This window comes from Pecten maximus, chromosome 9 (assembly GCF_902652985.1).
Source record: "Pecten maximus chromosome 9, xPecMax1.1, whole genome shotgun sequence".
NCBI classification, from domain to species: domain Eukaryota; kingdom Metazoa; phylum Mollusca; class Bivalvia; order Pectinida; family Pectinidae; genus Pecten; species Pecten maximus.
The window spans coordinates 43,251,765-43,267,256 of NC_047023.1; the positions used below are offsets into that span (position 1 = coordinate 43,251,765).

At 35.2% G+C, this 15,492-nt stretch overlaps 1 protein-coding gene across 1 annotated transcript; it reads right to left on the reverse strand.

The window, feature by feature from the left end:
• Positions 1-1,017: 1,017 nt before the first annotated feature.
• LOC117334028 (proteoglycan 4-like) lies at positions 1,018-14,942 on the reverse strand. Its single transcript, XM_033893446.1, has 3 exons — positions 14,793-14,942; positions 1,758-2,004; positions 1,018-1,478 (listed from the first exon to the last, which is right to left on the reverse strand). The coding sequence occupies exons 1-3, from the start codon at positions 14,940-14,942 to the stop codon at positions 1,018-1,020; spliced, it is 858 nt and encodes a 285-aa protein (XP_033749337.1).
• Between the last annotated feature and the right edge of the window lie 550 nt (positions 14,943-15,492).

The window sequence follows — 15,492 nt, forward strand, 5'->3', positions numbered from 1 at the left end:
TGATTTATCCGTGAGAGTGATTGTGTGGTTTTGATCGAATACTTACCTTGTTTAGATAGGTTATAAAAACGTGTCAAGTGGGTAATTCCATATATATCCAGCGTTGTCGTTCTTTACACTAGCATGGTATACCTGTAATTGAAATGAAACAAAAACACGGGTTTAAAACTGCCACTGTATAAGTGAATCGTTATTACCGTTAAAAGACAAGGTATACTTAAGTCACATTCGGAATATACCCACAAACCTTACATTCCGTGTATACTTACAACTTGACGGAAATCTCGGCTTGGAACTTGTACACTCTGGAAAGTGACACCTAATACTTGGTAATATATGTGGATTGACACTTAGGGAAACGTACGCATTAGGTACAGATACACTGACAAGACGATTTTAACGGAAGTCTGCTGTGTAAAAGGTCGATTTAATGTCCGTTTTCTATACTTACTGTACCATTAACAAGATGCATTATTTGAAGGTAGCATGCATTCTTGCACTTTTTCTGCGGCTGGTTGATACTGGGCGATGTAATGTTAAGAGCGATGTGCCACACTACGCGCCATATGCAAATGAATAAACAAATTCACCCGATGGGTCTTCTTCTTTACCTGATGTTGTTTGATGGGTCTTGTTGTTTACGTGATGTTGCTTAATGGGTCTTGTCGCTAACCTGATGTGGTTAGGTGGACCTTGTTGTTCACCTGTTGTTGTTTGGTGATTCTTGTTGTTTACCTGATGTTATTTGGTTGGTCTTGTTGTTCACCTGATGTTGTTTGATGGGTGTTGTTGTTTATATGGTGTTGTTTGGTGAGTCTTGTTGTTCACCTGATGTTATTTGGTTGGTCTTGTTGTTCACCTGATGTTGTTTGATGGGTGTTGTTGTTTATCTGGTGTTGTTTGGTTGGTCTTGTTGTTCACCTGATGTTGTTTTGTTGGTCTTGTTGTTCACCTGATGTTGTTTGGTGGGTCTTGTTGTTCACCTGATGTTATATGGTGGGTCTTGTTGTTCACCTGTTATTCTTTGGTGAGTCTTGTTGTTTCTTTGGTGTTGTTTGGTGGATCTTGTTGTTCACCTGATGTTGATTGGTGGATCTTGTTGTTTCTTTGGTGTTGTTTGGTGAGTCTTGTTGTTTCTTTGGTGTTGTTTGGTGAGTCTTGTTGTTTCTTTGGTGTTGTTTGTTGAGTCTCGTGTTTCTTTGGTGTTGTTTGTTGAGTCTTGTTATCTCTTTGGTGTTGTTTGTTGAGTCTTGTTGTTTCTTTGGTGTTGTTTGGTGGGTCTTGTTTTCTCTTTGGTGTTGTTTGGTGGGTCTTGTTGTCTCTTTGGTGTTGCTTGGTGGGTCTTGTTGTTTCTTTGGTGTTGTTTGGTGAGTCTTGTTGTTTCTTTGGTGTTGTTTGGTTGGTCTTGTTGTCTCTTTGGTGTTGTTTGGTGAGTCTTGTTGTTTCTTTGGTGTTGTTTGGTGGGTCTTGTTGTTCACCTGATGTTGTTTGGTGGGTCTTGTTGTTTACCTGATGTTGTTTGGTGGGTCTTGTTGTTCACCTGATGTTGTTTGGTGGATCTTGTTGTTTCTTTGGTGTTGTTTGGTGGGTCTTGTTGTTTCTTTGGTGTTGTTTGGTGGGTCTTGTTGTCTCTTTGGTGTTGTTTGGTGGGTCTTGTTGTTTCTTTGGTGTTGTTTGGTGAGTCTTGTTGTTTCTTTGGTGTTGTTTGGTGGGTCTTGTTGTTCACCTGATGTTGTTTGGTGGGTCTTGTTGTTTACCTGATGTTGTTTGGTGGGTCTTGTTGTTCACCTGATGTTGTTTGGTGGATCTTGTTGTTTCTTTGGTGTTGTTTGGTGGATCTTGTTGTTTCTTTGGTGTTGTGTGGTGGGTCTTGTTGTCTCTTTGGTGTTGTTTGGTGAGTCTTGTTGTCTCTTTGGTGTTGTTTGGTGAGTCTTGTTGTTTCTTTGGTGTTGTTTGGTGAGTCTTGTTGTTTCTTTGGTGTTGTTTGGTGAGTCTTGTTGTGCACTTCAAAGTGATACTTACAGTCTATGTCCTTTATTGTCCATATCATTAGAACATTTGAATGTTTGAATATGTTTTAAGAAAAGATGTCAGCCATATTTGATCTTGGGGTGTTATTCAATGTTTAATAAGTAACCGTCCTACACGCTTTATTTCTAATACTAAAATGATACTGAGGCTTCAAATTTAGGATTTTACAACAAACAGGGCGCTGTATCCTACAGATGTTTCGTCTTATATGACTCGTGATTTTAGGGTCATTACTCGTAAATGATGTTAGTGACATAATACTGGTGTTTCGTCCTAATAGGATTTGTAAATGATGTTAGGGGCACCACACAGCTGTTTCGTCCTTCTATGACTCGTCCGTGATGTTATGGGCACCATACAGCTGTTTCGTCCTTCTTTGACTCATCCGTGATGTAAGGGGCACCATACAGCTGTTTCGTCCTTCTGGGACTCGTCCGTGATGTTATGGGCACTATACAGCTGTTTCGTCCTTCTGGGACGTGTCAGTGATTTTAGGGACATCTAACAGATGTTTCGTCCATTCATGACTTGTAAGTCGTAAGTGATTCTAAAGTCCTCAAATGTTCATAGGAGGCGACCAAAGCCTCAAAATCGGTCAAAAGAATGTAAAAGTCTAACGGATAGGAGGGTACAAAAGATCCATAACTTCAATATTAAACCCCGGGGATTTACGAGCGGCGTCCTCCATCTGCAATATCAGAGGATTATAGAAAAGACACCCAAAGTATCAGTACCAACCAAAACAAACTGAGAGTCAGATAAAGTATGGCCAAAATGAATAACACTGCGTGACACAACTGTTTACATCTGTAAATCATCCAACTAGTATTTATTCTTCGGTTGTAGTTGCCAACATATTGTATTGTGTTTGATATACTGCCATTGGGGAAGAAGAGTACAACACAGTATTCAATTTCGAGTTTTAGGTAGAAACAACAACCAGAATTATGGTCGAGTCGAATTGGTATTTTATTCCGAGTTTTCGGTTTTTGGTAAATCAAATATTTAATATTGGCAAAAAGTCTGATGTAATTGTCCTGCGTGACGATTTCATGACTTTTACACTTGTTGTAAATATCATTTTTACATTTCAAGCATGTTCTGGTGGCGTCTAACAAAAACATCGAAATAAGCATTTTAACACCTACATGTATGTAATGATACACTGACGATATTGTATTAAGGTAGAACCAACAATACCTATGTAATGATACACTGATGATATTGTATTAAGGTAGAACCAACAATACCTATGTAATGATACACTGACGATATTGTATTAAGGTAGAACCAACAATACCTATGTAATGATACACTGACGATATTGTATTAAAGTAGAACCAACAATACCTATGTAATGATACACTGACGATATTGTATTAAGGTAGAGCCAACAATACCTATGTAATGATACACTGACGATATTGTATTAAAGTAGAACCAACAATACCTATGTAATGATACACTGATTATATTGTATTAAGGTACAACCAACAATACCTATGTAATGATACACTGATGATATTGTATTAAAGTATAACCAACAATACCTATGTAATGATACACTGACGATATTGTATTAAGGTAGAACCAACAATACCTATGTAATGATACACTGATGATATTGTATTAAGGTACAACCAACAATACCTATGTAATGATACACTGATGATATTGTATTAAAGTAGAACCAACAATACCTATGTAACGATACACTGACGATATTGTATTAAAGTAGAACCAACAATACCTATGTAACGATACACTGACGATATTGTATTAAAGTAGAACCAACAACACCTATGTAATGATACACTGACGATATTGTATTAAGGTACAGCCAACAATACCTATGTAACGATACACTGACGATATTGTATTAAAGTAGAACCAACAACACCTATGTAATGATACACTGACGATATTGTATTAAGGTACAGCCAACAATACCTATGTAATGATACACTGACGATATTGTATTAAAGTAGAACCAACAATACCTATGTAACGATACACTGACGATATTGTATTAAAGTAGAACCAACAATACCTATGTAATGATACACTGACGATATTGTATTAAAGTAGAACCAACAATACCTATGTAACGATACACTGATGATATTGTATTAAAGTAGAACCAACAATACCTATGTAATGATACACTGACGATATTGTATTAAAGTAGAACCAACAACACCTGTGTAATGATACACTGACGATATTGTATTAAAGTACAACCAACAATACCTATGTAATGATACACTGACGATATTGTATTAAAGTAGAACCAACAATACCTATGTAATGATACACTGATGATATTGTATTAAGGTACAACCAACAATACCTATGTAATGGTACATTGATGATATTGTATTAAAGTAGAACCAACAATACCTATGTAATGATACACTGATGATATTGTATTAAAGTAGAACCAACAATACCTATGTAACGATACACTGATGATATTGTATTAAAGTAGAACCAACAATACCTATGTAACGATACACTGATGATATTGTATTAAAGTAGAACCAACAATACCTATGTAATGATACACTGATGATATTGTATTAAAGTAGAACCAACAATACCTATGTAATGATACACTGACGATATTGTATTAAAGTAGAACCAACAATACCTATGTAATGATACACTGATGATATTGTATTAAGGTACAACCAACAATACCTATGTAACGATACACTGACGATATTGTATTAAAGGTAGAACCAACAATACCTATGTAATGATACACTGACGATATTGTATTAAAGTAGAACCAACAATACCTATGTAATGATACACTGACGATATTGTATTAAAGTAGAACCAACAATACCTATGCAATGATACACTGATGATATTGTATTAAGGTACAACCAACAATACCTATGTAACGATACACTGACGATATTGTATTAAAGTAGAACCAACAATACCTATGTAATGATACACTGATGATATTGTATTAAAGTAGAACCAACAATACCTATGTAATGATACACTGATGATATTGTATTAAGGTACAACCAACAATACCTATGTAATGATACACTGACGATATTGTATTAAGGTACAACCAACAATACCTATGTAATGATACACTGATGATATTGTATTAAGGTAGAACCAACAACACCTATGTAATGATACACTGACGATATTGTATTAAAGTAGAACCAACAATACCTATGTAATGATACACTGATGATATTGTATTAAGGTAGAACCAACAATACCTATGTAATGATACACTGATGATATTGTATTAAGGTACAACCAACAATACCTATGTAATGATACACTGATGATATTGTATTAAAGTAGAACCAACATTACCTATGTAATGATACACTGACGATATTGTATTAAAGTAGAACCAACAATACCTATGTAACGATACACTGACGATATTGTATTAAAGTACAACCAACAATACCTATGTAATGATACACTGATGATATTGTATTAAGGTAGAACCAACAATCACCATTGTGTTACCCAGATCTTTGTCATGAAAGTCATGCCATGGACTTTTTCCGTATATATTTGTATATTGATACACATCCCATTGTCTTTTGTAGGCCATGTGTTTGTGAATGTGATTTACCAAAGAAATTCAACGACAGAATTGAAAATAAGCTATCAGTTGTCTGATAAGTGTTTAAATTTTCAAGTCTAGTTTTAATATATACATTTTTTTTTGTTAGTAGATACAGAGACCTATATAAACTTCTGGGAACAATCACCTACAAATGAGTAAGTTCTCCATAATTCGTATTTCGCGTTAAGTTTTCGACATTATTCTGTCGTCATTGTGTTTTTCTTCAGATTTGACCTTTGATGTTACCGACTTTAATCTTTGTTCATTTTCAGTGGGACTTAAAATCTTATTGACCAATCTGGTGCACAATAACACGAGCCAAATGGTCGCCTTTCTGACCATTCCCCACCTCGTAAAGTACAATTATACACTGGAGTCGTCGTCGAACAAGTTTCCACAAACATCTATTGTTTAAAATGGCTGCATAACGTTTGGTTATTACCATATATGTGACGCCTTATCAGCGATATAAGTGTCAATAAATCAAGGAAGATGCATTATGACGTCATCACCAATGGCCACCTTGTCCACTTGTGGTCAAGTCACGTCCCCAGGAGTGGTACTAGAAATCGTTAAGAGAGGGGCCTCTCGAGCTGACGAGGACGGGTCGGCACTCGAGGGAAATCTGGACGCGATAGTTGACACAGCGGTTAAATTATGTCTGATTATTAGAGAAAACTCTGAAGAATCCTGACTACCCTACAACACTTATAGGCCGAAATTGGTAAATCAAATATAGGCAAAAAGTCTGATGGCATTGTCCTGCATGACTATTTCATGACTTATACACTCATTCTAAATGTCTGTTTTCCGGGATTAATATCACTTTCTCATTTCAAAGCATATTCTGTGGGCGTCTAACAAAAACATCGAAATAAGCATTTTTGAAACTTCTATGAGCTGCTACACTGATGGAATTGTTGAAAAAAAAAATAACCAGAGAACTCAGAGTAGAAAGTTTTTGTTAAAACTGTATCACCAAAACATAATGAGATGAACTATATTTTGATTGTTTTGATAAGATATCAAAGGGGACACATCTATAATAACAATACTATTACAATGTTAGTACAATTCAGGGAACCAACGTCAGTCAATTTCTGTCAGAAATCTTTTTTTTTCTAATGGCGTATTTTTTGTATGTATTTTCCTAGTAAACTTGATAATATATAGGAAATAAACGTAAGTATGGGAATAATAAAAAAAATAAAAAATAAAAAAAAAGATACTCAGTGTTTAAAGGTTGGTTAAAGAGTCACCTGGTAAAAGAATATATTGTACATCAATGGGCACTTTTATGTACGTCATATCTCATCCCTCCGGTATGATACATTGATCATAAACAAAGTTGATATTGATGTACGTTCATTTAAACAATGGTCACCAACAACAAGCTATGTATCTCTGATGAACTTTTAACAGTATGTAACAAATAATCTAACATACAATATATGTTAAAATTGTTGACGTCACCATTAAAAAGCCACTCGTAGGTTGATATGCTGCCTAGTATACATAAAAAGCCACCGGAAGTAAGTTTTAAACATATATTCACTATACACGGTTGACGTTTACACTATATATATTAACTAATGATAGTTAATGATTAACAATGAAACTTGTAGAAGCTTAACGATGGCATTTAATGTGCTGTACATAAAATGAATTTGATTTTGATTTGATAAAAGATACCAAAGTCTTGCTGTCTCTCGGAAGTCTTAACAGTGTCCTATGGTGTTTCTAAGAATAAAATAAAATGAAATAAAATAAAACCCTATTATCTCCATGTAAAATTAAACATGGATACATGTACATATCATGAAGTTGACAGCGACACCTTATCACGGTTTTTGTGATGGGATTTTTGGTATTAAATGTGGGTAATTGACAGAAAAATCAATTTATACCAGCTTTATTGTGCTGGATTCTAGGAATGTCTAAGGACTCGAAAGTGTACTGTGACATAGCGATACATCGCTCACGAAGAGCTCGTGTCGTAAACTGGATTGGAAACGACTTCTATAAACGAAGACTGCAGATAGCTTGTGCGTATTTCATGGCCATAAAACTTTAGGATTGATACTGGATCTTGTATTAACTCGTACGGCGGTAGAGGTGAATCAAGATCACAGTAAACAATAATATATTCATATGTGGTTTTAATAATAGATAAAGTCGAATACAGCTCATACCGGTGTTTCCTCCTTCTAGAAGTTCTAAGACAGCAAGGCGATAAGACCAAAACAAAAGCTAAAGATGAAGAAGAAGGTGCATATACATGTACACCACAATCTGTATCAATTTCGTATTTTTTTGGATAAGATATTTGTAAAGGAACAGGAAATGCGGCGTATAGATATATAATGGAGAAGGGTTCAGATGGAGTTAAAAGTTTTACTTCCAAAATCAAATCTTTGTATTTTTTATAAACAAATGTTTTGATGTGTAAGTTCATTGTCAGTTCTATGTCGTAATCTAAATATTATACAGCTCATGTGGCAGGCTGAACTATCTAAATCTTCATAGCTATCTGCCATTCCGGCCTGTCAGCAAGGGAAATTAGATTCCGTTATCTTAATTTTATCGTCTTCAGAATGACAAGGAGATCCCACAGTCTGTAAGCAGATAAAGGGTCCAAGGGAAAAAGAACTTACTTTGGAAATCGATAAAACGAGGATAAAATACCAACAAAATATAGATTTACATGGAGACACTTGACAAAATAGGGCATGTGTTCCAGCAGGTAAGAATATTTGGCTTCACCAACGACACCCGTAATTTAAATTTAGGTCAGTTTTATGTAATGTCACGCTCTCAGAGTGAGAACCGGGGTAGTGACAGCGGAACGGCTATTCATTTTTCCTTCAGTAGTCAAAATATGTCATGTGAATTACATTATGCTACATGGGACATAAACAGAATATACTGCAGCGTGTAGATAATGAATGACTGTCTGGCATACGTCGCGATAGTCTTAGAGAAGTACAGTACAAGGTACAGATAAACCCTGGATGCTCTTTCCAGGGATATCCCGCCTAGATCCTGTAGGACTCCTTAAGTAATGTTACCAGATTAAACGTGCTTCCGGCCTCAAATTATTAACTTAAGGTAGTATCGGTTATTGTATGTAGTCGACTTTAAAACATGTTTTAATACAGGTCATATCATGATTCGATAGTAAACAAAACTGCAGTTTATTATAGAGATGGGTAGTTAAATGTCGAAGTGGATCGCGCACAAGTTTCTCGCCAAGTTTAGACGGCCGCGGCAGTTCGATTCTCTCACCAGGCATAACAGAATATTAGAGCAAGCTGCCTGACCACGTTGACTTTCTCTGGTTACTTTGGTCTGCCATAAGAGACGTGTTGTAAATTCATATATGTATATACCACAGTACCAACAAAATAAGTTAAACTTGTATCCGAGTTTTCTAGAGCTCACATTGTGACTAAACATTTGGTCCATGCTAAACTAATCTATACCAAAATAATTAGGGATGGTTGCACTCGTTGCCTTTAAATGTATGATGCATCAAAGTAACTTATATGGTCTGTTATGAAGAAAATTGAGAAGAAGCTATACCTATCACGAAAATTGACAAACAATTAGACGCCTTTGTAGAGGATGTTACATACAGAAGTAACGATGCACACGGAAATTTATAAAAAAGTGACGATTTTACATTTTGTTTCAAAATGCATAAGTGTCACGATAAAGGCATGTTTGATAAAAAATATAAACATCACATGTACAAAACACGATATTTAAAAACGAAGCCACCTTCAAAGCTCCAACAGTAAATAGATATAAGCCGTCTTCTCCATGGTAGTCAGGCAAATTCAATTAACTTCACATGCAACACCTATAGAGTCTATCGGCAGCCTGATACAGAGCAGACACACCATGTAGTTTGAGGATGTCGGAATAGCTATCAAACGCCATACTAGGGTGTGTAACACACAAAATTAAGGATATAAAAACGACTATATAAAACAGTCTCCCGAAAAGAAAATGTCTGCGATAGGGACGAGGTGTGACGCAGTATTCGCCAATGATTCGGACGCATGCGATCATGTCAATTGTATGGTTGCATCAAAGTGGCAATGAAAATTAATTAAATATGATGGTACAGCGTTATTCCCTTTGGACCCATCGCATGTATATGTTTAGAAAACATACGACTAACTTCGTATCACTTAATTACAATGGTGAACAGAGAACGCGTCATATGAAACCTATTAGCCTCCCATATATGCCTCTTCTCGTGGCCTTCTGGGTGGCACGTGCTGCCAGTTAATGACGTAACAAGTCGAAACAAGGGAATACAATTAAATCGAGTCAATTACCTAATTATTTCGCAATATATCCAAATGGAAACGGGGAAAGTATTATCAAGTGTATATTGCTTTCAATACTTTTTAGCCAGACGCAAATCAATAAGTTTGTATCTAGAGAGAATTGTAATCAGCCTTTTTATTTACACTTGTCATTCAAGTATCAAAAGGTCGTTTCACCCACACACTTCATGCCAAAGAGGACCACAAAATGCTCTGTCATGAGCTTTTGACTCCATACAATGTGGTGCCCCAAGACTGGCATTGGATTTCGTCAGGCAATCACAAAGTCCTATATAATCTATTTCAGTATCTACTCAATACGAATTAATCATATATTATTTGATGACATCTTTCAACTTCTCATGAGCTTAACGAGGTCGCACAGGGCTGAACATTAACAAGTCGCCAGAGAAGGAGGGAGAGATGACAGACAGATATGATATAACCCATCCCGCCTTTGTACTCAATGACAACAATTACAACTCAAACCAAACACAGGAAATTAAGGACTTCAACCATAATATCACTTACCATAAAATGAAGGATTTTTGTCTCAGAAGAAACCCTACCTTAATCATTGCCAATAATAGAAATGCCAACGAGATATATACGATGTTGTTCGCATCGATACTCTAAATAGAAACAGGAAATGTGTAACTTTCTTTCGGCGTTTTGCATATGATAGCAAACTTTTGTACTACGACAGTCAATGTTGTCATAGTGGCATTACATGCGTTACCGTACATTTAAAATCAGTTTAATTGATTCACATTTTCATATACTTCTATTTACATGTACATCTGTAATGTTTGTATATAAACCAATCATAAAAAAGTGTGAGTAAAGGAATATAAGTGGTATCCTAATTAAAGTGACCCTTATATGACGTCATATTGCTTAGAACGGTGACATTAAGGGGTATGATGTCGGTAATAAATAACTTATAGAGTTAATGCATTAGGATCCTACTAAGGTAGCCAAAGAGTCATACAATGTTAATGTTAGCACTGAGTGACTTCGCTAGGATACTAAAAGATTATACCATTACTACAAATATAAGTAATACGTTTTATCTCGCAAGTCTTGTCATTTATAATGACTCTGATGGAATTGTATTTCAAAGACTCGTTGTCATAATATAAGATACATCAATTAAATATCAAAATAAATAAGATAACTTCTATTTCACTTTTTAAGAAAATCTCAAATATTTATTAACATTTGATAAATTCTTTAAAGTTTAACTAAATAATGGGTTTAAATCGATGACATATTTGCTGTCAACACCAAGCCACCATGCTGAAGTGTATCGTTAAATTATTCGTTGTTGGATTCAGCTTGCCTACACACGTTAGTCTCTTCTCCTGGAGATTAATAAAAGATTCCCGTTAACGATGAAATACGACATCTTTCCATTAAAGAACGCAAGGGAACTACAAATACGTCAGCCATCACATTGCTGAAGACAAGGATAGGAGTGGAACATGTATTCAGGTAGTAAATGACTCCCTAGGGATCCCGGTAATGGTATAGGCATAGCCAACAAAAAGATATTTCGTCACATTCAAACACTCTGAAGACGTAAACACCATACAGGTGGCGAATAGATCGAATTTTAAATGTAAAAATGTTCGCTTCTAAATATATGATAGTCAATCATTCAGGCTGTATAGTGAAATTTTAATTTTATCTTGTGTTTCTGTAGAATTAAACATTATCTTATGTTTCTGTAGAATTAAACATTATCTTATGTTTCTGTAGAATTAAACATTTTCTTGAAATCAAAACTTGTCATGTTCCATTGACTATAGTATAGCGAATCACTTTTAATCTTATGCATGCATGTATATATATACCTTTCTTCAAGTTGAGTTGTACATGGGTGTATCTGATATTTTTCTTGAGATAATAACATTACATTGGTGGATTTTGAAATAACTCATAAGTAATGGCAGTTTGACGTTTCCGTAGTCTTTAAGTGAATGTTTAAATGGGATAAAGGATATATCTATATATAACAATCGAAGATCTAAGATAAATATATATAAAACAATCTAAGATGTATGATATATCTATATAAAACAATCTAATATCTATGGTATATCTATATATAACAATCGAAGATCTAAGATAAATATATATAAAACAATCTAAGATGTATGATATATCTATATAAAACAATCTAATATCTATGGTTTATATCTATATATAACAATCGAAGATCTAAGACGTAATCTGTTTTAATTAATATAGGTACATGTATGTAATGTTAATGAAATATTAGATTTTTACAGTATTATCACTGATTAGTGTGTGTTTAAAAAACAGTAGATACAAAAAGAATGTAGTTCTTATCGACACGATAATGATTATAACAAGCTGGTGGAAAACAATTCTCAACATATCTTTGATAATGATAGTTAAAACAAGAACTGTTACGTTTCATTTTATTTCATTTCATTTATTTAACTTGAGGTTTGTTTCCAAAAAACTGTACATATAATTTCCACACGATAATCCCAGACCCTATGATTGTAAAATGTTTATTTATTGTCATTTCCTCATTGAATATTTTGACTTAACCCGGATTTGACCTGGGTGTGTATAGCAAAAGACGCTAACTAGCCCGGAACGCCTGTTCCTATTCAATTTTCATAGATCACCTGGAAATAGGAAAGTTTTTATTATATAGGGTCCTGAGGCCTGTATGTAACCTAAGTTGAATATAATACGTCGTTTATCCTTGTACACATGGGATTCTGAAGAGATGAGAGTAGCATATCAAACAATACGACCAGTAATTCCTGGTCGGAGTACCCTGGGAACGATTTAAATCCCAAACGCATGAGAAACCGTAAAGCTGTAAATACATTGGATGTATTGGTATTGCGGATCCAGCTGTGCTTCAGACACACCTGCAATGTGTAAAAACCGAAACTTCATAATAATTTATTTTTCTTTACCTACTGGGCCCAATTATCACATACTGCTAGATTTGACTGTAGATATATTTATTAATATAACCTAGTTATTACTATACCAGTATATACGGCACAGTAATCGTAACCAATAACTTGAAGGGGAAGTCGTATTATATAGCAACATCGATACGAAAGTCATTGTCCTACTTCACTAACCATGAAATTGGATTAAACAACATTGGCCTATATCGAGGAAACAGAAACGGAGTTTGTGGTCAAACGATAAGGGAAGCACGGCATCTACATTGGTCTCGAGGTAACCCTGAGTGTTTTATGATATGAGAAAGAAAATATAAAACCAAGCAGATGAAGAACTAATGATTTTTTTCCTCTCATATCTTAATTCGCCATAAACTGGTTAGTTGTTAAATTCGACGTAGCTGATAGCTCATGGTTTAAGACTCGGACCTAGTGGCGGATATAAAATTTCGCGGAATTATGCCTTGTAGCCATTCTGCTGTTTTCACTTGTACACATTGGTGTATATTCATTTATAAATAGTCGAGGGCGAGAGGTATTTATTTTCGCCTTATATTTAACGACAGAGAATATACAATGGGGGAAACACGTGACCTGTTACTGTTATGGGAACACTAAAAGTCCGATAATGGCGGACGAAGGTGCCAACTCGCGTAAGTTTAATGCTTTTAAAGTCATTTACTGTATCGATACCAACAATTTAATATAGTACATGGGACCCGTAACGCTTCTTATTCAATGGATATACACAAAAGACATCCCTATATGCTGTAGTTATTGCAAACACCTCTACAGAAATGGTGTAGAAGTGCTTGCCATTATCGGACTTTTGGTGTTCCCATATCTGTTACAGGTCACGTGTCTCTCCCCCCCCCCCCCCCCCCCCGGCTTTTGGTGTTCCCATATCTGTTACAGGTCACGTGTTTCTCCCCCCCCCCCCCCCCCCCCCGGCTTTTGGTGTTCCCATATCTGTTACAGGTCACGTGTTTCCCCCACTGATATAGCAAAAATAAAATACCCATCGGATACAAAGATTCCATAAACGATATCATACAGCACATGTTAGCGCACTTATAGTGGAACGCTTCGAAGGCGAATATCGCTAAAAATAAGTTTACCGCAAAATATATCTGAAGTGTATGTTGTGCATAGACACATTCGGGGTCACACTTTTATTGCATTTACACATACTGAACATATCTATCTTGTTCTGAAGAAGCAATGTTTTTCCTATAAATGGATTATACAAAAGACATACAAAATATGAGCAACTTTCATTCAAACAAAATTGAGAGATAAAGTTAGTCAAACTACACGATACAGCTGATTTGTCCTACTAAGACTCTTAAGTGATCTAATGTGGCGAACAAAATATATGTCAAAATATTCACGGGGATGTGCCAGACTCATAGTTCAGTACATTTGTATATTTTGCAGCGTGCCAATATCCAAATGAATCACAACGTCTCAACGTGTTATGCTTACCTTGTAGAATTAAATGTATTATATTCTACCAGGTCGGTATAGTAACATATCAACCGAATAAAAGGACATTTATTTCTAGATTAAATATGAAATTTGTTTGGAAAAAGACGGTTTTCATTATATTTAATTTTGATAACCAGAAACTTTCATTGGAGCATTGTGACGACACAAGGATTATGACGCCATAAATGCCATATTAACTCGGTGTTTCTAAAGATAGAAACATCATATCAATACCTCAACATTTCGACCTCCCCGTGACAATGTTTCTAGTCAATAAGAATTGAAGGAAATCGGACAACATCTTATATACATGTATTATTATATTAACGGGCATGCAGTTATCATGTTCGGTATACTTACCACAGAACGTTTACCAGCATATAAATATTTCTTCGATTCACGACGAGCGTCAGCTTGCTGCCAGTAAAACAGCGAGGCAGGATATACTATCTCTGTAAATACGACCGAGATCGTCAGACATTGTCTTCTCTTCAGACTAATGGACCTCATTCTGTTCTACACTGATCCTTAAATTTCTGAAACAAGCAGAATTGTTCATGTCGATAATAATATATAGTTTCCTATACTATTACTACACATCGTGACAAATGCTAGCCTTTCTCATGCCCTCCTCCCTCCTTCATCGATTGACAAAACCGTCAGCGGTTTTATTTTCCTTCTTTTTTTTCTGAAAGTCTGCTTTTGTACAAAAACAAAGCAAGCATACTTAACTAAATACCTTACAGAGAGACTTTTGGAATGTTATCTTAAATTGAAAAAATGATTTTTACTTAATAAAATATTCCTTCGATTGGATATGAATTGATATTTTTTTCGAGCTCTTGATCCTTTCCGTTTTACACCTTTGAATGTAATATGGTTTATAGTGTCAAAGCATGGAATAATGCTATATAAAAGTAGGTAGGCCAACGTATGGTTGCTTCGTATTGTAAGCAAAATGTTAATCATACATTTTATTGTGGAAAACTTAAAATAATTAATAAAATTATCTATATATTACCGAAATAAGGCAAAAAAATGGAAATTATCATACCCGCAA